We start from the raw sequence: 26,999 nt of genomic DNA on the forward strand, positions 1-26,999 counted from the left end.
ACAGCACTTTCCAAATCTATGGTCACATTCATTGCGAAGAACAAGGGCAGCAATACATGGGACAACACATCCTGTAAGTTCCCCTTAAAGCCACTCACCATCATAACTTGGAAATGTATCATCTTTCCTTCAATGTCACTGGGTCAATAGTCTGGAACTCCTTCCCCAACAACATTGTGGGTGAACCTACACCAATACACAGCAGTGGTTCAAGATGACATTTCACTACCACCTTCTCAAAGGCAACTAGATATAGGTAACAAACACTGGCACAGCCAGCAATGCCTAGATCATTCAGACCTTTGATTATTTACAATGGAGCAGAATGCAAGAAGAATGAATCTCATTTTAGTGAAGACCGTAAGGACAGTTGATGTGGAACGTGGAAAAAAAAATGTTACTGTGGGGAATACACTTCAGAGATCAGATATTGTTCATACATAGTAATGAGATGCTGCTGCTGCCAAGTCTGCAAATATTTTGCTTGAGTTAGAAGCACTTGATGTGAAACATCAGGTCATAAAATATTCGACGCTCGAGGATAATATCCCCCATTCTGATGAACACATACATTCATTCATGCATTCAAAAATGATATAAAGCAAAGCTGATAGACAATGGCACATACTGTTGAAGCTTAAGAACTGCTTCGGGAACGCTGCCAAACTTGTTGCTGGCTAAATCAATTGTAGTAATCTTTGATGGCAAACCTGGCAACGTACCTGTTGAAATGAAATAGACAATTAGAAAACCACAGAACAAAAGTTACGAGGCTGAATTTTATTTGTCAGTGATGCAGAATCCAAACCCAAGTGAAACAAAAATAATAAAGCTCAACAGGGAGGAAGGTCGAATTTAAAACATTTTTCAAGTCCAAAGAAGGAATAAAAGTTAATTTTCTTACGATGCAACATTTTTGTGAATTGTTATTGAAATAATCTTGTTTAAGCTCAACAAATTAAAATTGCAAGATCATTAGAGAAATAAGGTATATGCTGATTTTAAAACATAACCACTAAAACTACACCGACAACAGTTTCATTAAACTAAAATGACCAATTATGTCTGCAAAGTCCAGCTGAATACAGTAGTCTTCAAGGAATGTAAACTTCTATTGTGGATTCTTTCCTCCATTCAACGAATAAAATTTCTAAATTTGAAATTCCAGACAACAAAAACATTTGAAGTTTATTCTCTCAACAAGCATCTTGCAAGTTGCTTCCACTATAATTCGTAGAAGTATTTTCATAACAGGGTAATTCCACAACAAATATGGAAATATCCATTTCCTAGTTAATCTGAGGTATAGCAGTCAGTTTCTTGATCATTTCAAATTACACTCAAAGACTTTTAAAACATTCTTATTAGTGTCACAGGCATACAAAATACAACAGATGTTTTAGAGCCTCCTCACAGACCTGAAGTGAGCATAATCAGTTAAACAAACTAAAGGGAAGGGAGTGTGCAAAGAGTTTAATGTGAGGCCTATTTTCAGTGCCTTTTCTTAAACTTGCACAAATCATCATGAAGACTCGAGCTGTACTGAAAATCATTTGCCTTAAGATACTCCAAACTTTGGTGTTGGTTATCCACACAAAAAGCACAAAACATTCAACAGAAATTTTAAATACCCCTCATTAAGAAATTTGTTGAGAAGCTAAAAACATACAAAAAAAGAGCAGAAATCTGATCTCCCTAAGACTTTTCAAAGTGCTTTCAAATAAGTGCTTTCAAGTGTATCTTCAAACAAACCTCCCCATTTACAATAGGTTGATTTTCTATTTTTGACAGAAGGCTGAAATATAAAAAGCTGTAGGAAATAAAGGCAGCAGAATAGCTTTGAGGACATGTTAGCTTTAGCTCATTGGTAGCATCATTAACTCTGAATCAAAGACGTAGAGCTCAATTTTCCTGAAAATCAGTTTTGCATCAATCTTGGTAAGTTTCATTGAGTATCTCCCTTCACGAGTACTCGCAACTTGTCTCATGCAATCTAATACTACAGAACTCATTCAATATAGACAACCCTCATACAATCCTGCCCTCAACAGTGGTGCAATGCTTGATGCTGGGGTCTACCAGCATTCACAATGTAGGCATCATATTTAAACTCCAGCTTTGCACCATGCTACCAGCTTGGACTGAAGTAACCACCTCAGTCGGTGCAGTGTTCAAAGATGAGAGAAATGCACAGCAACACTGCAAAAAAGTTAATGGATACATTCCACCATCTTCTCTTTGCTACCTCAAACTCACTCACTCACTCTGGCACTGCATCCACAAAGGTTCATAAACTACCACTCACAATATTGCATACAACATCTTTTCTTAATGGCATTCAACCTCACCCATCCCAAAAACTTTCCTGCCCTCTACACTTCCTACGTACTGAATTGCGTTACCTTTCCTAACCGATAAAGGGAAAAAAATCCTTGACTGACCAGAATTCCCCCTCGAATGATCAAATATGATAAACTATCTGGCTGTCTGTGCTAAAAGGCAAGGCAGAGATGGGAGTGTTCAAGTGGATGCAAAGTGAGTGAACACTAAGAAAGCAAGCTGAGAGACCCATGTTTTGACATGTTCCAATGCACCAGGTGGATGCCTCTCCTTGTGGACAAAATAGCCAGCCTACAGTGTCAGTGAGCTCCGACGTATAATACTGAAGTGCCGAATTACATTAAAGGGGAGTCCCAAAAGTGCCATGATGAGGTGAGAAGACTGGTGCTATGCTAACATCAACTTCCATGGGCAGAGAGTGCAAGCAATCACTGCCCTTGGAGTGTGACTGAGGTGTAGGGGAATATTGGTCAAGATCGAGGCTCAGAGAAGATACTAGTGAGCTATAACCAACAGATGACATTCATCTTGGAATTTGTTGGCATGAAATTTCTCTCCACTGGGAAAATAGCAGCCTGCATTTAAATTAACTGAGGTTAGACAATAATGGGATGCTATTCGTTTGTTCAGGCCCTCACTGCTCATGAGGGAGCTTCTCATCCAACCATGAAAACCTTGGGTGGAAAACTAGACTACTTTTTCCTTGATTTTGAGAATTTAATTTTACATACTCATCATATTTTTCACAATTGATTGTCATTGCTCATGTCATTCAGATGCTGGGAAAATCCATGTACATAAAACTTGTGCACATATAAGCTGATGCTTTAGTGTGGAACATAGGTATTATTTCATAGCAGAGTTTTTCCTTTTAGATGGGACACTACAATCAAATTCTGTCTGTTATCACTGGTAGATGTAAAAGATCACATGGTATTATTGGAAGGAAGATACTCACTCCTGCACCCTGTTCAATATTTATTCCCCAACCGATGTCATTAAAAATAAAACTGCCTGGTTATCATCTCATTACTGTTGGTGGTTTGCAAGTTCCTTCTATGGAACTCACAGCTGCAAAGCTTTCCAGCTGTCTCTAATGAATGATTTTGGTGGATTCTTTTGATTTGATTCCATCCAGCCTGAACTATAAACAGAAGTTACTGTTACTTTTTTTGTTAGAATCAACTACTTCATACAATCAATTCACAGAAGACAGAAACAGTACCTCTCTTCCAACCTTAATTTCCAAACTAAATCTGTGATTACAGGTTGGCACACGACTGTAATTTCTCTAATCTTCCTAAAATCTCAAAGTAAGGAATATTCCACTTATCATAAAAACAAAGCACAACTCCTGTCAAGTCGCTAGAAGAGCCATAATGCAAAACTCACAAGGGCTTCAGCATAGCAGAAGGAATTCAGACAGCTTTGAGCTTATATTTCTCAGCTAAGAAGTCAATCTTTTAAGGTCTGGACAAAGTCGATAGAAACTTTCCCATTAATGGAAAGGCGGAGAACCAAAAGGCACAGACACAGATTTAAAACAATGAGCAAAATAATCAATATAGATATAAAGAAAACATTTTTTTTAAGCAGTGTGAGGTTACAGTCTGGAAGGCACTCCTGTAAGGGTGCTGGGTTGATAGATACAGTCACAGTTTTCAAAAGGACATTGGAATAAACATGGAATGGGAAAATAATTTACAGGAAAGAACTATGGAATGGGACAAGCTAAACTGCCCTTGAAGAAAGTTGGCAACAATGCAAATGGTCACTTCTGTGCTGTAACTAACCAGCCTATAACTCTATAACCTTTAATCTTTGGAATCTATTTATCAATATACTTACTGAGGTGATTCTCTGAGATTCTGAATGTGTCTAGCTTTGAGCATTGCATCAGAAATGTGTCCAGAATGTTAGGAATGCAGTTTTGACTAAGATCTAGTAGATTAAGCTCAGTCAAACACAGTGAAGATACAATTGTCCTCATTTTATTTCTAAAATGGAGAGAAAAAAGAATCCAAATTAAATTCAAAGCAAGTTTCTGAATCTACAAAATAAAACATTAAGATATTAGTTCCATGTTAAACATTGCTGGTTTTTACTCCGTAGTCAATTGACTGCCATGAATATCCGAGCTGAAAATGTGTTGCTGGAGAAGCGCAGCTGGTCAGACAGCATCCAGGGAACAGGAGAATCGACGTTTCGGGCATAAGCCCTTCTTCAGGAAGAAGGGCTTATGCCCGAAACGTCGATTCTCCTGTTCCCTGGATGCTGCCTGACCTGCTGCGCTTCTCCAGCAACACATTTTCAGCTCTGATCTCCAGCATCTGCAAACCTCACTTTCTCCTGCCATGAATATCCATTTGGTTGGTGAATACTTTTTAGGGAAAGAATACTTTTCTTAGTCCGACCTATGTAATTCCAGACCTACTCAATGTTACTCTATGTTAACCCAATGTTAAATCATATCAAATCAATGATCTGAATTCAATCTCAAACAATTCTAGAAATTCTTAAAGTATGGATGAGGTGGAGGATTAGTCCACAATCATAAATTTTATTGCCTTCATGAATTTACTTCCTTGATTTCCACTTCGGAATTTATTTGAAATAAACGTATTACATATTTTGATACTGGAGCCACATGGAATTCAGTGCTATCTCGGAGGGAGTACTTTTTTCTCATGATTGAGTTAGTAATATGATCCCATTGACAATGAAGGAAAACCTCTGACCTGAACAAGAATATGAAATCTTATACAAAACCCAAGAGATTTTTTTAATCTTATTCTATTACAAAACAGTATTTATTAATTCATTGAAGTTAGTTTGGGGCAGCTTAGATCTGGTTTATAATGGACAACTGGTTCACCAATGTGGAATTATGCCAATAGCATGGGTTTACTTTGCACAATGTTTGAGGTTATCACAAGGACTTTCAGTCTCAACCACTGGTTGGCCTCAGTTAAACCACCACCAGTTGTCTCTCTAGCATGAGTGCAGCGCTACAGTCTGGTAGGACATTGGTGACTTTACCTTTTTAAGGCTTAGATATTCTGTCAAGGCCACCATTTATTACTAATTCCTAATGGCCCAAACTAAGTGGCTTGTTAGATTATTTATATGGCTATTAACAGTCAACCACATTGATGCACATCTAAATGACAAAGGCCAGACTAAGTCAAGTCTGCAGCTTTCTTTCGGAAAGAGTATTGGTCCGCCAAATAGCTATGCACAAAAATCAGTTGTTGACTTTTACTCAATATTAAATAAATTAATTTTAAAGTTCTCCAGCTATGGCGATGGGATCTGAACTCGTCTCTGATTCATTCCTTTTACATTTTTGCTGTATATATCGACCTGTATTCAATAATACAACAACATAAACATTGAAAATCAACAAATAAGGTTATTCTGAATTAGGCGAATATTGCCTGATTAATGTTAGTTCTTTTAACCAATACAACATTGACTTGATTGCAACTGATTTACCAACACATCCATCTTTAAGGTTTTCTTCAGGCAGATCAAATTTTAGATACAGCTTCCAATTATTTTCAACATGGATTGAATTAGGAAATAACAAAATTGGTAGAATAGAGTACATTGGTTAGAAAGTAACTAAAGCATATGTCAAAATGAAAATCTGTGAAATAAAAATGAAAAAGAGAATAATGGAGAACAGAAGCATCACAGCTTGTGACATCAAGTCAGGCTATCCTGTGGTTAGTTTAGTGGAAATGGTCATTCAGCAAACATTGGAAGCATATTTCTTCCAAACCACTTATTTTTAAAAGGCCATTCTTGGATCACAACACTTATTGGATTATTGATCTGAATTAGGTAGTTAAGGTCTGAAAAGCAAACAGATTTCCTTCCCAGAGGTGAACAACTCATCAGTCATCTACTCCAGCATTAAAGGAGTCCTATGTTTCTATGTAACTTAATATCTTTCACTGAAGCATGAGGTAACAGATGGATCTAAATTACAGGTTAAGCTCAGCAAATACAGAGCGAACTCAAACTGCAGAGATGTGCGAATGTAAAGCTTTTGTTTTTGAAAAATCTAAGTGGAAGGGATGATAATTTTGCCACATTCAGAAACAAACTTTGTACAAATGCTTAGAAAAGTTCATACAAGTTGTTAACAGTTTCCAAAATGCTGACAGCTCAAGCAATCTCATTCAACTGATAAAGGCTCAATGTCTGAGACCACAGCTTCATGGCAATTAATCATGGGCATTCTTTTGTATGATTTCATGTTTTAGGATTATTAGTAGTGCTTTGGGTTCACATTTCATAGTTCAGTTTGTTGTCTGTCAAAAGTGAAATCCAAGGCCTCCCCCATGACACAGTGAGCTAGTTTCTATGCTTGCAGTTGGAAACAAAATAGTCATGACCTAACCTGCATATCTCACGAACATTCCATCAAATGTATTTATTGCCAAAAACAGTAAATATGACAAATGAGATGTAACATACCAAAATGCACTGAAAGTTTACACTTCAGGTTCCATCCAGAGCAAAACAGTGGTGTCAATAATTGGATGTTGTATCAGTTAAATCTAACTTTATTGTATTGGGCCTTTTCAATCCTAACTCATCATATGCAGCAAGCAAACATATCAAACGCTTGAATTCCTTTGATTCCTGACAATAAACAAAATCTTATGGGGCTTATTGGGTGGCAAATTACTATTCTTTCCAGTGACAAAATACACTGAATTTCATGGCGATTATTAAATGTGGCATTGCACATTCAGCTGAGTAAACTGCTATTTGGCTTGAACACTATGACATTACATTTATACTATATTAATTTAGTACTATAACTTAGTATTTATTTTGATCATTTCTTTGGAATGACAGCCTATAGTCAGTAGAGAATGTACTGTCAGCTTATTGGACTCCATTCAATAATTACACAAAACTGTTCAGGTTTTTTATATCAATGCCCGGCTCTTCATTAAACAGTACAGTTGTTTCCCATCATCACTCACACACCCCCATTAACTCATCTTCCTAGTCATCACCTGGGAAGCTAAACAGCTGATGAGCATTTCACGAACATTATTAAGAACATGGTGGGATCTAACATCAACCTTGAGAGAATTTCAGAGTGCATCCTTCAACCCAACTTCATGCTTATGACACATTTCCACTCCTTTAGTGAATTCCAGAGCCACTGTCAAGTTATATCAAGCATATGTTTAGCTTTGTGAGTTGGCCTTTCACTTATAATTACATTGTTAGTGCTGGAGAGAACTTAAGCAGTTACTGTACTTAAATAACTAACAATCTTATTGGCAATAATCACAGTATGAATTAGCATACAGAATAGTCTCTCTAAAAACTTACCCTTTAAGTAATAGTTCCTCTAGTTTTTCTGTGGCTTTATCAAGAGACTCTGGAAAGGAGGAGAGTTGATTTTGAGACAAATTCAATTTTTTCAGGGTTGGGCACGTGGAGTTCAAGATTAGAGAATGGCCAATGCTGTTCCTGGAGATATCAAGGGACGTAATAGACTGCATTTCCAGTACACATGTTGGAAAAGTAGTAAACTTGTTATTGCTGATATCCAAATCTGTCAGACACCTGAGAATCTAAGAGTAAAAATATAATAGCATCATAATATAAAAATAATAAATCTTTCATCAAATCATAAATCCCGATCAGTTTTCTCCATTACATTGCATTAGAAGCATTTACAACTATGTCAGCATTTTGTACATTAACAAATGTGCTGATAAAATATTGACATGACAAAATGTGCCAAATGTGTTCATGTTGTGTGAACACTATGCCACTTTCTAAACAAATCTGTTGCTTTCTTTAAGAAATTCTACAACCCAGCTCTCCAGCAAAACAGAACACAAACATTGGCATGCCAATTGCAAACCAAGACTGCACAACATCCACTGTTTCTGGTGCAGGTAGTGCACAAGTTTTATGCAGTCAACTAATTCAAATTATTAAAGCAGGCAACTGAACCAAGCATATTGTTGATTATTGCATGTCCAATTAGGATGGGTAAAATTGTGAGGCTAGTAAAAATCAGTTTGCATACCTCAGGCCAGACTGTACTCCTAAAGGGGAGTTAACTGAAGCAGACACTGGAAACCATTCTACAACTGATTGTAAAGGCAAAATCCCCATGCCCAAATCTGCATCACCAGCCTCACACACTTCTCAATGCACCACAAATCTTAATTGTGTCTAACTGTTACACTTCTTTTCCTCTTGCAGAAGGAGGAATTGCACAAACCCAGGCAGTAACACCTTACTAGCATGCTGATGGTAACAGGTAAGATGAACAATATTTTGCTGGAGAAGGTGCTCGTCATAATTAGGCTGTGGTCAAGTTATGGGACTAAAACTAGTGAAGAGGAAGAAATCTACATGGAGATAGTACAACACCAATTTAGAACACAGTTTCTCACAAAACTTTTCTTGCCATTTTTACCAGAATGCATTTGTAGCGGACACAATTTGGCACACATGTAGATCCAACCATGATGCAGCACTTAATTGGCTTCCATTGCCACAAAGAGTACAGTCTGAATATAACAGAGGAAGACCTCACTACTGCCATTAAAGGAGTGAATGCATAAGGGATACCTTAATCCAGTAATGTTCTCCAATTTATTACTGGCAGACCTGAGGCATCATCCAAGGAACTATGGTAGGGATTTTGCAATCAATCAAAGCAACAGCCAATTGAGATAAATCACCAACTAACCTGAAAGTACTTGATGATCTTTTAAATATTGCTAGTGAAGGCCATTCCTGCTGCTTCACACATGCTTAGTGGTGCAAGGTTAATAGAGGGCATTACTGGAGCAGGGAGTTCTGATATGGCAGTGCTGGCATGAAACTGAAATTATAGGACAACTTATCTCATATCTATCTTCTTTGCATACTTCCAATGCATGGTCTTTGGATATCAATGCTTTCATCAAAAGTATTTGAGAGAAAGTGAGGGCTGCAGATGCTGGAGATCAGAGCTGAAAATGTGTTGCTGGAAAAGCGCAGCAGGTCAGGAAGCATCCAAGGAACAGGAGAATCAACGTTTCGGGCGAAGGGCTTATGCCCGAAACGTCGATTCTCCTGTTCCTTGGATGCTGCCTGACCTGCTGCGCTTTTCCAGCAACACATTTTCAGCTTTCATCAAAAGTATCCAATATCATCAGCACCAAAAGCGTGTACATACTGGAGATGCTGTTTCAGAAGTAAAATGGTAGTGGTGGGACTGAGAAAAGGGAAATGAAGGAATGAGACTTTATTGTGTCTTCCTGTTACTTAAATCTTATAATGTTATTAAGATTACCATTTACTTTCATATCAAGTTATACTCAAGTATTCCAGGTTTTACAACGGATATCAATAGAACGTAACTCTCCTTCCTTCATTTCTCTTCTTGCTTTTTTCATGTTACATAGGTTATTAAAATGAACACAATCCTCAATGATTAAGATTGTCTGAAATGATAGGTTCTAATATCTATATATAAAAAACAAGTTCTTACTGTGCACAAGTGTTGCGAGAAACTTGTTAAGTTATTTTGACTTAAATCCAGCTTTTGTAGTTGTGCAAGGAATGGAGCAATACAACATGTGTGATTGATGGAATTTAGATGCTCCAAGTCATTTGCAGAAAGATCCAAGGACCAGATGAATTCTGTCTCAGTCGCATGCTGCACCCAGTGGTCATTCGCACTTCCAAATGAAGGTCTTGGCGATGCACAGTCTAGGATAAAATATATCTAAACTTATAAATGTTGCCCCAGTTAGTTTCTTCACATTTAGATTTAGATTTTATTGTCACGTGTACTAAAGTACAGGGTACAAGAGTACAGTGAAAAGTGTACAATGTCGCAACACATGGCGCCATCTTAGGTACAAAGTACCTCGGTACAAAATCTTAATTACAGAAATAGAAAAATAGAGAAATAGGTAGGAAAGTTTAGCACTACAGTTCTTAACATAAAAGTAGAAAAATAAAGCAATTTAAGAGCTGTTCATGAATTTTCTGATATTACTGAAACATACGAACACGAGAGAAAATACTTGCAGTTCTGAAACCCCAAGTAATCCCCATTGTTTTTATGACTTGGAGGTGGTGGTGTTGGACTGGGGTTACAAAATTAAAAATCACACAACAGGTTTAGTTCAACAGGTTTATTTGGAAGCACTGGTTTTCAGAGCGCTGCTCCTTCATCAGGTGGTTGTGGAGTATAAGACAGAGAATTTATAGCAAAAGTTTACAGTGTGAGGCAAGTGAAATTATATACAGAGGAAACTCGATTATCCGAATACCAATTATCTGAAAATTGGATTATCCGAAGGAGATCTCAAGGTCCCGATAGAAACATTACAAAGACATGTTTCCAGCAGTGATCACGTCTTTTGTTTACAGTGATTAAACAGGCACCGTCTCCAAATGACTGACTACCCACCCTCTCTCTCTCCCCACACTTTCCCTAGAATTCTACAGAGGGGTGTACCCTAACCCCCCACTTCCCCAGGAATAATCTCTCCAAAATTGTCCTGTACAATGCAAAGGTGGAACTTGTCAAAAGCTTGCAGCAAAAAGTTGTGTGTGTGTGGCTGTGTGTGTGCATGCTATTTGGAGACTTACCCCACAAAGGCAGCTGCAGCTGCAGCAGCAGCAGTCTCTATGTTGGTATACAGTGCGGCTGCGGTGGGGATGGCTGTGTTGGGGGCAGGGGTTCACACACTTTGTGCTGGGAGCGGGGACGGGTTGGACTGGGTTTGGGGGCAGGATTGGACTGGGATGGGAGCGGGTGGAGGGGGCGAAACAAGGTTGGACTGGATTTGGGGGAGCGGTGCTGGACGGGGCTGGGGATGGTCCTGAGGGCAGGGCCTTGCGCGCTGTGTGTTGATGCAGTCTCCTGAATAGGGAGCAGACTTTAAAACTCCGAGCCACAGAGGAAAGGCATTTAATCGATTTTCCGAATACTCGATTATCCAAACGAAATAGTGCCCACCCATCATGTTCGGATAATCGAGTTTCAACTGTATTGAGAAAGACCTGGATTGTTGGTTAAGTCTCTCATCTTTTAGAATGACCATGTTGGTTTCAGTTCTTTCATATGTAAATCTTAGAACTTTTTTAAAAAATATACATTCACAAGTGAACTTTAACAATAGGTGCTATGTCAGTTCAGATAATGCATTGAAGGTGTGAGATGCCCTGTGTGAGGCTGTCTGTGCCCCAATGGTCAGACGGATTCGAATCTAACAAACGGATTTACAGAATCTTGCATGGATTCATGCAGTTTTTGGGCAAGCACAAATTCACCCCAAAAACTTGTCTGCGTGTATGCGTGTGCGTGGGGCAACATGAACCCAAGATCCCGGTCGAGGCCATCCCCATGGGTACCGAACTTGGCTATCAGCCTCTGCTTGGTCACTTTGTCTGTCCCGAAGTCTGTAGGGCGAGAGAAGGGGGAGGGGGGGAAGAGACGGGGGAGGGAAGAGACAGGGGGGGGGGGGAAGAGACGGGGGGGGGGGGGGGGAAGAGACGGGGGGGGGGGAAGGGACGGGGGGGGAAAGAGACGGGGGTGGGAAGAGACGGGGGGGGGAAGAGACGGGGGGGGAAGAGACGGGGGGGGGAAGAGACGGGGGGGGGGGGGAAGAGACGGGGGGGGGAAGAGACGGTGGGGAAAGAGACGGTGGGGAAAGAGACGGGGGGAAAGAGACGGGGGGAAGAGACGGGGGGAAGAGACGGGGGGAAGAGACGGGGGGAAGAGACGGGGCGGAAAAGAGACAGGAGGAAGAGACGGGGGGGAAGAGACAGGGGGGAAGAGACGGGGGGGGGGGGAAGAGACGGGGGGGGGGGAAAGACGGGGGGGGAAGAGACGGGGGGGAAGAGACGGGGGGGGGAAGAGACGGGGGGGGGGAAGAGACGGGGGGGGGGGAAGAGACGGGGGGGGGAAGAGACGGGGGGGGGAAGAGACGGGGGGGGGAAGAGACGGGGGGGGGAAGAGACGGGGGGGGGGAAGAGACGGGGGGGAAGAAGAGACGGGGGGGAAGAGACGGAGGAGAAAGACATGTGGGGAAGACACGGGGGGGGGGAAGACACGGGGGGGGGTGATGAGACGGGGGGAAAGAGACGGGGGGGAAGGAGACGGGGGGGAAGGAGACGGGGGGGAAGGAGACGGGGGGGGAAGGAGACGGGGGGGAAGGAGACGGGGGGGAAGGAGACGGGGGGGGAAGGAGACGGGGGGGAAGAGACGGGGGGGAAGAGATGGGGGGAAAGAGATGGGGGAGAGACAGGGGGGGGGAAGAGACGGGGAAGGGGGAAGAGATGGGGGGGGGAAAAGAGATGGGGGGGGTGGAGAGACGGTGGGGGGGGGGAAGAGACGGGAGGGGAGAGACGGGGTGGGGGGGCGAAGAGATGGGGGGAAGAGACGGGGGCGAAGAAACGGGGGGGAAGAGACGGGGGGGAAGAGACGGGGGGGAAGAGACGGGGGGGAAGAGACGGGGGGGGAAGAGACGGGGGGGGAAGAGACGGGGGGGGGAAGACACGGGGGGGGGAAGACACGGGGGGGGGGAAGACACGGGGGGGGGAAGACACGGGGGGGGGAAGACACGGGGGGGGGAAGACACGGGGGGGGGGAAGACACGGGGGGAGGAAGACACGGGGGGAGGAAGACACGGGGGGGGGAAGACACGGGGGATGGGGAAGACACGGGGGGGGAAGACACGGGGGGGGAAGACACGGGGGGGGAAGACACGGGGGGGAAGACACGGGGGGGAAGACACGGGGGGGGAAGACACGGGGAGGAAGAGACGGGGCGGGAAGAGACGGGGCGGGAAGAGACGGGGCGGGAAGAGACGGGGCGGGAAGAGACGGGGCGGGAAGAGACGGTGGGGGGGGAAGAGACGGGGGGAAGAGACGGAGGGAAGAGACGGGGGGGGAAGACACGGGGGGGGAAGGAGACACGGGGGGGGGGGGGGGGAAGGCCCCGGTTGGGGGGAAGACACGGGGGTGGGAAGAGACGGGGCGGGGGAAGAGACGGGGGGAAAGAGACGGGGGGAAAGAGACGGGGGGAAAGAGACGGGGGGAAAGAGACGGGGGGGTAAAGAGACGGGGGGGAAAGAGACGGGGGGGGTAAAGAGACGGGGGGGAAAGAGACGGGGGGGAAGAGACGGGGGGGAAAGAGACGGGGGGGAAAGAGACGGGGGGGAAAGAGACGGGGGGGAAAGAGACGGGGGGGGAAAGAGACGGGGGGGAAAGAGACGGGGGGGAAAGAGACGGGGGGGAAAGAGACGGGGGGGGAAAGAGACGGGGGGGAAAGAGACGGGGGGGAAAGAGACGGGGGGGGAAAGAGACGGGGGGGGGAAAGAGACACGGGGGGGGAAGACACGGGGGGGGAAGACACGGGGGGGGAAGACACGGGGGGGGAAGACACGGGGGGGGAAGACACGGGGAGGAAGACACGGGGCGGGAAGAGACGGGGCGGGAAGAGACGGGGCGGGAAGAGACGGGGCGGGAAGAGACGGGGCGGGAAGAGACGGTGGGGGGGGAAGAGACGGGGGGAAGAGACGGGGGGGAAGAGACGGGGGGGGAAGACACGGGGGGGGAAGGAGACACGGGGGGGGGGGGGGGGAAGGCCCCGGTTGGGGGGAAGACACGGGGGTGGGAAGAGACGGGGCGGGGGAAGAGACGGGGGGAAAGAGACGGGGGGAAAGAGACGGGGGGAAAGAGACGGGGGGGGAAAGAGACGGGGGGGAAAGAGACGGGGGGGGAAAGAGACGGGGGGGGGAAAGAGACGGGGGGGGAAAGAGACGGGGGGGGAAAGAGACGGGGGGAAAGAGACGGGGGGGAAAGAGACGGGGGGGAAAGAGACGGGGGGGAAAGTGACGGGGGGGAAAGTGACGGGGGGGAAAGTGACGGGGGGGAAGAGACGGGGGGGGAAGAGACGGGGGGGAAGAGACGGGGGGTAAAGAGACGGGGGGGGGAAGAGACGGGGGGGGGGGAAAGAGACGGGGGGGGAAAGAGATGGGGGGGGAAAGAGACGGGGGGGGGGGAAAGAGACGGGGTGGGGGAAAGAGACGGGGTGGGGAAAGAGACGGGGGGGGGGAAGAGACGGGGGGGGAAGAGACGGGGGGGGGAAAATGACGGGGGGGGGAAATGACGGGGGGGGGGGGGGGAAATGACGGGGGGGGGAAATGACGGGGGGGGGAATGACGGGGGGGGGAAATGACGGGGGGGGAAATGACGGGGGGGGGAAATGACGGGGGGGGGGGAAGAGACGGGGGGGGAAGAGACGGGGGGGGGAAAGAGACGGGGGGGGGGAAGAGACGGGGGGGGGGAAGAGACGGGGGGGGGGGGAAGAGACGGGGGGGGGGAAGAGACGGGGGGGGAATGACGGGGGGGAAAGAGACGGGGGGGAAAGAGACGGGGGGGAAAGAGACGGGGGGGGAAAGAGACGGGGGGGGGAAAGAGACGGGGGGGGGAAAGAGACGGGGGGGGGAAAGAGACGGGGGGGGAGAAAGAGACGGGGGGGTGGAAAGAGACGGGGGGGGGAAAAGAGACGGGGGGGGGGAAGAGAGCGGGGGGGGGGGAAGAGACGTGGGGAAAGAGACGTGGGGAAAGAGACGGGGGGTAAGAGATGGGGGGAAAGAGACGGGGGGGGGGGGGGGGAAGAGACGGTGGGAGGAAGAGACGGGGGGGGAAGAGCCAGGGGGGGGGGGAGGGGAAAGAGACGGGCGGGGGGAAGAGACGTGGGGAAAGAGATGGGGGGGAAAGAGATGGGGGGAAAGAGATGGGGGGGAGAGAAGAGACGGGGGAAGAGATGGGGGGCGAAGAGACGGGGGGCGAAGAGACGGGGGGCGAAGAGACGGGGGGGAAGAGCCGGGGGGGGAAGAGCCGGGGGGGGGAAGAGCCGGGGGGGGAAGAGCCGGGGGGGGGAGAGCCGGGGGGGGAAGAGCCGGGGGGGGGGAGGAAGAGACGGGCGGGGGGAAGAGATGTGGGGAAAGAGATGGGCGGAAAGAGATGGGGGGAAGAGATGGGGGGAAAGAGATGGGGGGAAAGAGATGGGGGGAAAGAGATGGGGGGAAAGAGATGGGGGGAAAGAGATGGGGGGAAAGAGATGGGGGGGGAAGAGACGCGGAGGGGGAAGAGACGGGGGGGAAGAGATGGGGGGGGAAGAGACTGGGGGGGGGAAGAGACGGGGGGCGAAGAGATGGGGGGGGAAGAGACGGGGGGGAAGAGACGGGGGGCGGAAGAGACGGGGGGCGGAAGAGAAGGGGGGGGAAGAGACAGGACGGAAAAGAGACGGGGGGAAAAGAGACGGGGGGAAGAGATGGTGGGGAAAGAGATGGGGGGGGAAAGAGACGTGGGGGAAAGAGACGGGGGGGGGGAAGAGACGGGGGGGGGGGAAGAGACGGGGGGGAAAGAGACGGGGGGGGGGAAGAGACGGGGGGGGAAGAGACGGGGGGGGGGAAGAGACGGGGGGGGGGGAAGAGAAGGGGGGGAAGAGACGGGGGGGAAGAAGAGACGGGGGGGAAGAGACGGAGGAGAAAGACATGTGGGGAATACACGGGGGGGGGAAGACACGGGGGGGGTGAAGAGACGGGGGGAAAGAGACGGGGGGGAAGGAGACGGGGGGGGAAGGAGACGGGGGGGAAGAGACGGGGGGAAAGAGACGGGGGGAAAGAGACGGGGGGGGAAGAGATGGGGGGAAATAGATGTGGGGAGAGACGGGGGGGGGGGGGAAGAGACGGGGAAGGGGGAAGAGATGGGGGGGGAAAAGAGATGGGGGGGGTGGAGAGACGGTGGGTGGGGGGGAAGAGACGGGAGGGGAGAGACGGGGTGGGGGGGCGAAGAGATGGGGGGAAGAGACGGGGGCGAAGAGACAGGGGGGAAGAGACGGGGGGGAAGAGACGGGGGGGAAGAGACGGGGGGGAAGAGACGGGGGGAAGAGACGGGGGGGGGAAGAGACGGGGGGGGGAAGAGACGGGGGGGGAAGAGACGGGGGGGGAAGAGACGGGGGGGGAAGAGACGGGGGGGGGGAAGACACGGGGGGGGGAAGACACGGGGGAGGGAAGACACGGGGGGGGGAAGACACGGGGGGGGGGAAGACACGGGGGGGGGGAAGACACGGGGGGGGAAGACACGGGGGGGGGGGAAGACACGGGGGGGGAAGACACGGGGGGGGGGAAGACACGGGGGGAGGAAGACACGGGGGGGGAAGACACGGGGGGGGAAGACACGGGGGGGGAAGACACGGGGGGGGAAGACACGGGGGGGAAGAGACGGGGCGGGAAGAGACGGGGCGGGAAGAGACGGGGCGGGAAGAGACGGGGCGGGAAGAGATGGGGCGGGAAGAGACGGGGGGGAAGAGACGGGGGGAAGAGACGGGGGGGGAAGACACGGGGGGGGAAGACACGGGGGGGGAAGGAGACACGGTGGGGGGGGGGGGGGGGGAAGGCCCCGGTTGGGGGGAAGACACGGGGGTGGGAAGAGACGGGGCGGGGGAAGAGACGGGGGGAAAGAGACGGGGGGAAAGAGACGGGGGGAAAGAGACGGGGGGAAGAGACGGGGGGGTAAAGAGACGGGGGGGAAAGAGACGGGGCGGAAAGAGACGGGGGGGAAAGAGACGGGGGGGAAAGAGACGGGGGGGAAAGAGACGGGGGAGAAAGAGACGGGGGGGAAAGAGACGGGGGGGAAAGAGACGGGGGGGAAAGAGACGGGGGGGGGAAGAGACGGGGGGGGAAAGAGACGGGGGGGGAAAGAGACGGGGGGGGAAAGAGACGGGGGGGGAAAGAGACGGGGGGGGAAAGAGACGGGGGGGGAAAGAGACGGGGGGGGAAAGAGACGGGGGGGAAAGAGACGGGGGGGGAAAGAGACGGGGGGGGAAAGAGACGGGGGGGAAAGTGACGGGGGGGAAGAGACGGGGGGGAAAGAGATGGGGGGGAAAGAGACGGGGGGGGGAAAGAGACGGGGGGGGGAAGAGACGGGGGGGGGAAAGAGACGGGGGGGGGGGAAGAGACGGGGGGGGGAAAGAGACGGGGGGGGAAATGACGGGGGGGGAAATGACGGGGGGGGGGGAAGAGACGGGGGGCGAAGAGACGGGGGGGGAAAGAGACGGGGGGGGAAAGAGACGGGGGGGGAAAGAGACGGGGGGGAAGAGACGGGGGGGAGAAAGAGACGGGGGGGGAAGAGACGGGGGGGGGAAGAGACGGGGGGGGGAAGAGACGGGGGGGGGAAGAGACGGGGGGGGGGAAGAGACGGGGGGGGGAAGAGACGGGGGGGGGGGAAGAGACGGGGGGGGGGAAGAGACGGGGGAGGGAAAGAGACGGGGGGGGAAAGAGACGGGGGGGAGAAAGAGACGGGGGGGGAAAGAGACGGGGGGGGGAAAGAGACGGGGGGGGGAAAGAGACGGGGGGGGGAAAGAGACGGGGGGGAAGAGACGGGGGGGAGAAAGAGACGGGGGGGGGGGAAGAGACGGGGGGGGAAGAGACGGGGGGGGGGAAGAGACGGGGGGGGGGGGGGAAGAGACGGGGGGGGGGGAAGAGACGGGGGAGGGAAAGAGACGGGGGGGGAAAGAGACGGGGGGGAAGAGACGGGGGGGAGAAAGAGACGGGGGGGGAAGAGACGGGGGAGGGGAAGAGACGGGGGGGGGGGAAGAGACGGGGGGGGGGAAGAGACGGGGGGGGGGAAGAGACGGGGGGGGGGAAGAGACGGGGGGGGGAAGAGACGGGGGGGAAGAGACGGGGGGGAAAGAGACGGGGGGGGGAAGAGACGGGGGGGGGGAAGAGACGGGGGGGGGGGGGAATGACGGGGGGGGGGGGGAAATGACGGGGGGGGGAAGAGACGGGCGGGGGAAGAGACGGGCGGGGGAAGAGACGGGCGGGGGAAGAGACGGGCGGGGGAAGAGACGGGGGGGAAGAGACGGGTGGGAAAGAGACGGGGGGGAAAGAGACGGGGGGGAAAGAGACGGGGGGGGAAGAGACGGGGGGGGAAAGAGACGGGGGGGAAGAGACGGGGGGGGGGAAAGAGATGGGGGGGTGGAAAGAGCCGGGGGGGGGAAGAGACGGGGGGGGGGGGGGGAAGAGACGGGGGGGGGGGAAGAGACGGGGGGGGGGAAGAGAGCGGGGGGGGGAAAAGAGACGTGGGGAAAGAGACGTGGGGAAAGAGACGGGGGGTAAGAGATGGGGGGAAAGAGACGGGGGGGGGGGGAGAGACGGGGGGGGGGAAGAGACGGGGGGGGAAGAGAGCGGGGGGGGGGAAAAGAGACGTGGGGAAAGAGACGTGGGGAAAGAGACGGGGGGTAAGTGAAGGGGGGAAAGAGACGGGGGGAAAGAGACGGGGGGAAAGAGACGGGGGGAAAGAGACGGGGGGAAAGAGACGGGGGGGGGGGGGAAGAGACGGTGGGAGGAAGAGACGGGGGAAGAGCCGGGGGGGGGGGGGGGGAGGGGAAAGAGACGGGCGGGGGGAAGAGACGTGGGGAAAGAGATGGGGGGGAGAGAGATGGGGGGAAAGAGATGGGGGGGAGAGAAGAGACGGGGGAAGAGATGGGGGGCGAAGAGACGGGGGGCGAAGAGACGGGGGGCGAAGAGACGGGGGGCGAAGAGACGGGGGGCGAAGAGACGGGGGGCGAAGAGACGGGGGGGAAGAGCCGGAGGGGGAAAAACCGGGGGGGGAAGAGCCGGGGGGGGGGAGGAAGAGACGGGCGGGGGGAAGAGATGTGGGGAAAGAGATGTGGGGAAAGAGATGGGGGGAAGAGATGGGGGGAAAGAGATGGGGGGAAAGAGATGGGGGGAAAGAGATGGGGGGAAAGAGATGGGGGGAAAGAGATGGGGGGAAAGAGATGGGGGGAAAGAGATGGGGGGAAAGAGATGGGGGGAAAGAGATGGGGGGGGAAGAGACGCGGAGGGGGAAGAGACGGGGGGGAAGAGATGGGGGGGGAAGAGACTGGGGGGGGGAAGAGACGGGGGGCGAAGAGACGGGGGGGAAGAGACGGGGGGGGGAAGAGACGGGGGGCGGAAGAGACGGGGGGCGGAAGAGACGGGGGGGGGAAGAGACGGGGGGCGGAAGAGACGGGGGGCGGAAGAGACGGGGGGCGGAAGAGACGGGGGAGGGGAGAGACGGGGGGGAGAGACGGGGGGGGGGGGAGAGACGGGGGCGGAAGAGACGGGGGGCGGAAGAGACGGGGGGGTGGAGACGAGGGGGGGAGAGAGACGGGGGGAAGAGAAGGGGGGGGAAGAGACAGGACGGAAAAGAGACGGGGGGAAAAGAGACGGGGGGAAGAGATGGTGGGGAAAGAGACGGGGGGGGGGAAAGAGACGGGGGGGAAAGAGACGGGGGGGAAAGAGACGGGGGGGAAAGAGACGGGGGGGAAAGAGACGGGGGGAAGAGACGGGGGGAAGAGACGGGGGGAAGAGACGGGGGGAAGAGACGGGGGGAAGAGACGGGGGGGGGGGAAGAGACGGGGAAAGAGACGGGGGGGGAAGAGACGGGGGGGGGGAAGAGACGGGGGGGGAAGAGACGGGGGGGAAGAGACGGGGGGGAAGAGACGGGGGGGAAGAGACGGGGGGGGGTGGAAAGAGACAGGGGGGAAGAGACGGGGGGGAAAGAGACGGGGGAGAAGAGATGGGGGGGGGAAGAGACGGGGGGGAAGAGACGGTGGGGGGGAAAAGAGATGGGGGGGACAGGGTGGAAGAGACGGGGGAAGAGATGGGGGGGAAGAGATGGGGGGGAAGAGATGGGGGGGGGGAAGAGATGGGGGGTGAAGAGACGGGGGGTGAAGAGACGGGGGGGAAGAGACGGGGGGGGAAGAGACGGGGGGGGAAGAGACGGGGGGGGAAGAGACGGGGGGGGAAGAGACGGGGGGGGAAGAGACGGGGGGGGAAGAGACGGGGGGGGGAAGAGACGGGGGGGGAAGAGACGGGGGGGGAAGAGACGGGGGGGGAAGAGACGGGGGGGGAGAGACGGGGGGGGAAGAGACGGGGGGGGGGGAGAGACGGGGGGGGGGGGAGAGACGGGGGGGGGGGAGAGACGGGGGGAAGAGAAGGGGGGGGAAGAGACAGGACGGAAAAGAGACGGGGGGAAAAGAGACGGGGGGAAGAGATGGTGGGGAAAGAGACGGGGGGGGAAAGAGACGGGGGGGAAAGAGACGGGGTGGAAAGAGACGGGGGGAAAGAGACGGGGGGGAAAGAGACGGGGGGGAAAGAGACGGGGGGAAGAGACGGGGAAAGAGACGGGGGGGGAAGAGACGGGGGGGGAAGAGACGGGGGGGAAGAGACGGGGGGGAAGAGACGGGGGGGAAGAGTCGGGGGGGAAGAGACGGGGGGGAAGAGACGGGGGGGAAGAGACGGGGGGGAAGAGACGGGGGGGAAGAGACGGGGGGGTGGAAAGAGACAGGGGGGAAGAGACGGGGGGGAAAGAGACGGGGGAGAAGAGATGGGGGGGAAGAGACGGGGGGAAGAGACGGGGGGGGGGAAAAGAGATGGGGGGGACAGGGTGGAAGAGACGGGGGCAGAGATGGGGGGGGGAAGAGATGGGGGGGGGAAGAGATGGGGGGTGAAGAGACGGGGGGTGAAGAGACGGGGGGGAAAGAGACGGGGGGGAAAGAGACGGGGGGGAAAGAGACGGGGGGGAAAGAGACGGGGGGGAAAGAGACGGGGGGGAAAGAGACGGGGGGAAAGAGACGGGGGGAAGAGACGGGGGGAAGAGACGGGGGGAAGAGACGGGGGGAAGAGACGGGGGGAAGAGACGGGGGGAAGAGACAGGGGGGGAAGAGACGGGGAAAGAGACGGGGGGGGGAAGAGACGGGGGGGGAAGAGACGGGGGGGAAGAGACGGGGGGGAAGAGACGGGGGGAAGAGACGGGGGGGAAGAGACGGGGGGGAAGAGACGGGGGGGGAAGAGACGGGGGGGGAAGAGACGGGGGGGGGAAGAGACGGGGGGGGAAGAGACGGGGGGGAAGAGACGGGGGGGAAGAGACGGGGGGGAAGAGACGGGGGGGAAGAGACGGGGGGGAAGAGACGGGGGGGAAGAGACGGGGGGGGTGGAAAGAGACAGGGGGGAAGAGACGGGGGGGAAAGAGACGGGGGAGAAGAGATGGGGGGGGGAAGAGACGGGGGGGAAGAGACGGGGGGGGGAAAAGAGATGGGGGGGACAGGGTGGAAGAGACGGGGGAAGAGATGGGGGCGAAGAGATGGGGGGGGGGGAAGAGATGGGGGGTGAAGAGACGGGGGGTGAAGAGACGGGGGGGAAGAGACGGGGGGGAAGAGGGGGGGGGAAGAGACGGGGGGGGGAAGAGACGGGGGGGGGAAGAGACGGGGGGGGAAGAGACGGGGGGGGAAGAGACGGGGGGGGAAGAGACGGGGGGGGAAGAGACGGGGGGGGGGGAGAGACGGGGGGAAGAGAAGGGGGGGGAAGAGACAGGACGGAAAAGAGACGGGGGGAAAAGAGACGGGGGGAAGAGATGGTGGGGAAAGAGACGGGGGGGGGGGAAAGAGACGGGGGGGAAAGAGACGGGGGGGAAAAGAGACGGGGGGGGAAAGAGACGGGGGGGGAAAGAGACGGGGGGGAAGAGACGGGGGGGAGAAAGAGACGGGGGGGGGGAAGAGACGGGGGGGGAAGAGACGGGGGGGGGGGAAGAGACGGGGGGGGGGGGGAAGAGACGGGGGGGGGGAAGAGACGGGGGAGGGAAAGAGACGGGGGGGAAAGAGACGGGGGGGAAGAGACGGGGGGGAAGAGACGGGGGGGAGAAAGAGACGGGGGGGGGAAGAGACGGGGGAGGGGAAGAGACGGGGGGGGGAAGAGACGGGGGGGGGGAAGAGACGGGGGGGGGGGAAGAGACGGGGGGGGGGGGAGAGACGGGGGGGGGGAAGAGACGGGGGAGGGAAAGAGACGGGGGAGGGAAAGAGACGGGGGGGAAGAGACGGGGGGGAAGAGACGGGGGGGGAAAGAGACGGGGGGGGGAAGAGACGGGGGGGGGGGAGAGAGGGGGGGGGGAAGAGACGGGGGGGGGAATGACGGGGGGGGGGGGGAAAATGACGGGGGGGGAAGAGACGGGCGGGGGAAGAGACGGGCGGGGGAAGAGACGGGCGGGGGAAGAGACGGGGGGGAAGAGACGGGTGGGAAAGAGACGGGGGGGAAAGAGACGGGGGGGAAAGAGACGGGGGGGAAAGAGACGGGGGGGGAAAGAGACGGGGGGGGAAAAGAGACGGGGGGGGGAGAGACGGGGGGGGGAAAGAAATGGGGGGGTGGAAAGAGACGGGGGGGGAAGAGACGGGGGGGGGGGAAGAGACGGGGGGGGGGGAAGAGACAGGGGGGGGGAAGAGAGCGGGGGGGGAAAAGAGACGTGGGGAAAGAGACGTGGGGAAAGAGACGGGGGGTAAGAGATGGGGGGAAAGAGACGGGTGGGGGAAGAGACGGGGGGGGGGGAAGAGACGGGGGGGGAAGAGAGCGGGGGGGGGAAAAGAGACGTGGGGAAAGAGACGTGGGGAAAGAGACGCGGGGGTAAGAGAAGGGGGGAAAGAGACGGGGGGAAAGAGACGGGGGGAAAGAGACGGGGGGGGGAAGAGACGGTGGGAGGAAGAGACGGGGGAAGAGCCGGGGGGGGGGGGGGGGAGGGGAAAGAGACGGGCGGGGGGAAGAGACGTGGGGAAAGAGATGGGGGGGAGAGAGATGGGGGGAAAGAGATGGGGGGGAGAGAAGAGACGGGGGAAGAGATGGGGGGCGAAGAGACGGGGGGCGAAGAGACGGGGGGCGAAGAGACGGGGGGCGAAGAGACGGGGGGGAAGAGCCGGGGGGGGAAGAGCCGGGGGGGGAAGAGCCGGGGGGGGGGGAAGAGCCGGGGGGGGGAGGAAGAGACGGGGGGGGGAGGAAGAGACGGGCGGGGGGAAGAGATGTGGGGAAAGAGATGTGGGGAAAGAGATGTGGGGAAAGAGATGGGGGGAAAGAGATGGGGGGAAAGAGATGGGGGGAAAGAGATGGGGGGAAAGAGATGGGGGGAAAGAGATGGGGGGAAAGAGATGGGGGGAAAGAGATGGGGGGGAAGAGACGCGGAGGGGGAAGAGACGGGGGGGAAGAGATGGGGGGGGAAGAGACTGGGGGGGGGAAGAGACGGGGGGCGAAGAGACGGGGGGGAAGAGACGGGGGGGGAAGAGACGGGGGGCGGAAGAGACGGGGGGCGGAAGAGACGGGGGGGGGGAAGAGACGGGGGGCGGAAGAGACGGGGGGCGGAAGAGACGGGGGGCTGAAGAGACGGGGGAGGGGAGAGACGGGGGGGGAGAGACGGGGGGGGGGGGGAGAGAGACGGGGGCGGAAGAGACGGGGGGCGGAAGAGACGGGGGGGTGGAGACGGGGGGGGAGAGAGACGGGGGGAAGAGAAGGGGGGGGAAGAGACAGGACGGAAAAGAGACGGGGGAAAAGAGACGGGGGGAAGAGATGGTGGGGAAAGAGACGGGGGGGGAAAGAGACGGGGGGGAAAGAGACGGGGGGGAAAGAGACGGGGGGGAAAGAGACGGGGGGGAAAGAGACGGGGGGGAAAGAGACGGGGGGGGAAGAGACGGGGGGAAGAGACGGGGGGAAGAGACGGGGGGAAGAGATGGGGGGAAGAGACGGGGGGGGGGAAGAGACGGGGAAAGAGACGGGGGGGGAAGAGACGGGGGGGGGAAGAGACGGGGGGGAAGAGACGGGGGGGAAGAGACGGGGGGGAAGAGACGGGGGGGAAGAGACGGGGGGGAAGAGACGGGGGGGGGGGGTGGAAAGAGACAGGGGGGAAGAGACGGGGGGGAAAGAGACGGGGGAGAAGAGATGGGGGGGGGAAGAGACGGGGGGGAAGAGACGGGGGGGGGGAAAAGAGATGGGGGGGACAGGGTGGAAGAGACGGGGGAAGAGATGGGGGGGAAGAGATGGGGGGGGGAAGAGATGGGGGGTGAAGAGACGGGGGGTGAAGAGACGGGGGGGAAGAGACGGGGGGGGAAGAGACGGGGGGGGAAGAGACGGGGGGGGAAGAGACGGGGGGGGAAGAGACGGGGGGGGAAGAGACGGGGGGGGAAGAGACGGGGGGGGAAGAGACGGGGGGGGGAAGAGACGGGGGGGAAGAGACGGGGGGGGAAGAGACGGGGGGGGAGAGACGGGGGGGGAAGAGAGACGGGGGGGGGGGGAGAGACGGGGGGGGGGGAGAGACGGGGGGAAGAGAAGGGGGGGAAGAGACAGGACGGAAAAGAGACGGGGGGAAAAGAGACGGGGGGAAGAGATGGTGGGGAAAGAGACGGGGGGGGGAAAGAGACGGGGGGGAAAGAGACGGGGTGGAAAGAGACGGGGGGAAAGAGACGGGGGGGAAAGAGACGGGGGGGAAAGAGACGGGGGGAAGAGACGGGGGGAAGAGACGGGGGGAAGAGACGGGGAAAGAGACGGGGGGGGAAGAGACGGGGGGGGGAAGAGACGGGGGGGAAGAGACGGGGGGGAAGAGACGGGGGGGAAGAGTCGGGGGGGGAAGAGACGGGGGGGAAGACGGGGGGGAAGAGACGGGGGGTAAGAGACGGGGGGGAAGAGACGGGGGGGTGGAAAGAGACAGGGGGGAAGAGACGGGGGGGAAAGAGACGGGGGAGAAGAGATGGGGGGGAAGAGACGGGGGGGAAGAGACGGGGGGGGGAAAAGAGATGGGGGGGACAGGGTGGAAGAGACGGGGGCAGAGATGGGGGGGGGAAGAGATGGGGGGGGAAGAGATGGGGGGTGAAGAGACGGGGGGTGAAGAGACGGGGGGGAAAGAGACGGGGGGGAAAGAGACGGGGGGGAAAGAGACGGGGGGGAAAGAGACGGGGGGGAAAGAGACGGGGGGGAAAGAGACGGGGGGGAAAGAGACGGGGGGGAAAGAGACGGGGGGAAAGAGACGGGGGGAAGAGACGGGGGGAAGAGACGGGGGGAAGAGACGGGGGGAAGAGACGGGGGGAAGAGACGGGGGGAAGAGACGGGGGGGGAAGAGACGGGGAAAGAGACGGGGGGGGAAGAGACGGGGGGGGAAGAGACGGGGGGGAAGAGACGGGGGGAAGAGACGGGGGGGAAGAGACGGGGGGGAAGAGACGGGGGGGAAGAGACGGGGGGGGAAGAGACGGGGGGGGAAGAGACGGGGGGGGGAAGAGACGGGGGGGGAAGAGACGGGGGGGAAGAGACGGGGGGGAAGAGACGGGGGGGGAAGAGACGGGGGGAAGAGACGGGGGGGAAGAGAAGGGGGGGAAGAGACGGGGGGGAAGAGACGGGGGGGAAGAGACGGGGGGGAAGAGACGGGGGGGGTGGAAAGAGACAGGGGGGAAGAGACGGGGGGGAAAGAGACGGGGGACAAGAGATGGGGGGGGGGAAGAGACGGGGGGGAAGAGACGGGGGGGGGAAAAGAGATGGGGGGGACAGGGTGGAAGAGACGGGGGAAGAGATGGGGGGGAAGAGATGGGGGGGGGGAAGAGATGGGGGGTGAAGAGACGGGGGGTGAAGAGACGGGGGGGAAGAGACGGGGGGGGAAGAGACGGGGGGGGAAGAGACGGGGGGGGAAGAGACGGGGGGGGAAGAGACGGGGGGGGAAGAGACGGGGGGGGAAGAGACGGGGGGGGAAGAGACGGGGGGGGGGGAGAGACGGGGGGAAGAGAAGGGGGGGGAAGAGACAGGACGGAAAAGAGACGGGGGGAAAAGAGACGGGGGGAAGAGATGGTGGGGAAAGAGACGGGGGGGGGAAAGAGACGGGGGGGGAAGAGACGGGGGGGGAAGAGACGGGGGGGGGGGAGAGACGGGGGGGAAAGAGACGGGGGGGAAAGAGACGGGGTGGAAAGAGACGGGGGGGAAAGAGACGGGGGGGAAAGAGACGGGGGGAAGAGACGGGGGGAAGAGACGGGGAAAGAGACGGGGGGGGAAGAGACGGGGGGGGAAGAGACGGGGGGGAAGAGACGGGGGGGAAGAGACGGGGGGGAAGAGACGGGGGGGAAGAGTCGGGGGGGAAGAGACGGGGGGGAAGAGACGGGGGGGAAGAGACGGGGGGGAAGAGACGGGGGGGAAGAGACGGGGGGGAAGAGACGGGGGGGGGGAGAGACGGGGGGGAAAGAGACGGGGGGGAAAGAGACGGGGTGGAAAGAGACGGGGGGGAAGAGACGGGGGGGAAGAGACGGGGGGGAAGAGACGGGGGGGGGTGGAAAGAGACAGGGGGGAAGAGACGGGGGGGAAAGAGACGGGGGAGAAGAGATGGGGGGGAAGAGACGGGGGGGAAGAGACGGGGGAGGGGGGAAAAGAGATGGGGGGACAGGGTGGAAGAGACGGGGGAAGAGATGGGGGGGGAAGAGATGGGGGGGGAAGAGATGGGGGGGTGAAGAGACGGGGGGTGAAGAGACGGGGGGTGAAGAGACGGGGGGGGAAGAGACGGGGGGGGGAAGAGACGGGGGGGGAAGAGACGGGGGGGGAAGAGACGGGGGGGGAAGAGACGGGGGGGGAAGAGACGGGGGGGGAAGAGACGGGGGGGGAAAGAGACGGGGGGGGAAGAGACGGGGGGGGAAGAGACGGGGGGGGAAGAGACGGGGGGGGAAGAGACGGGGGGGAAGAGACGGGGGGGGAAGAGACGGGGGGGGAAGAGACGGGGGGGGAAGAGACGGGGGGGGAAAGAGACGGGGGGGGAAGAGACGGGGGGGG

General features: G+C 56.0%; 1 protein-coding gene across 1 annotated transcript in view; it reads right to left on the reverse strand.

The window, feature by feature from the left end:
• lrrk2 (leucine-rich repeat kinase 2) overlaps positions 1-26,999 on the reverse strand; it is a 160,452-nt gene that overhangs the window by 58,667 nt on the left and 74,786 nt on the right. Inside the window, exons 23-26 of the mRNA XM_043713611.2 lie at positions 9,869-10,089; positions 7,702-7,946; positions 4,189-4,337; positions 629-722 (exon numbers count right to left, since the gene is read on the reverse strand). Of these exons, the coding sequence (XP_043569546.1) occupies positions 629-722; positions 4,189-4,337; positions 7,702-7,946; positions 9,869-10,089 (709 nt within the window). The remainder of the gene's footprint in view (positions 1-628; positions 723-4,188; positions 4,338-7,701; positions 7,947-9,868; positions 10,090-26,999) is intronic.

The sequence above is a fragment of the Chiloscyllium plagiosum genome, unplaced genomic scaffold (genome assembly GCF_037043375.1).
Source record: "Chiloscyllium plagiosum isolate Xiang-an unplaced genomic scaffold, Cpla_swu_hap1 HiC_scaffold_23, whole genome shotgun sequence".
NCBI lineage: Eukaryota > Metazoa > Chordata > Chondrichthyes > Orectolobiformes > Hemiscylliidae > Chiloscyllium > Chiloscyllium plagiosum.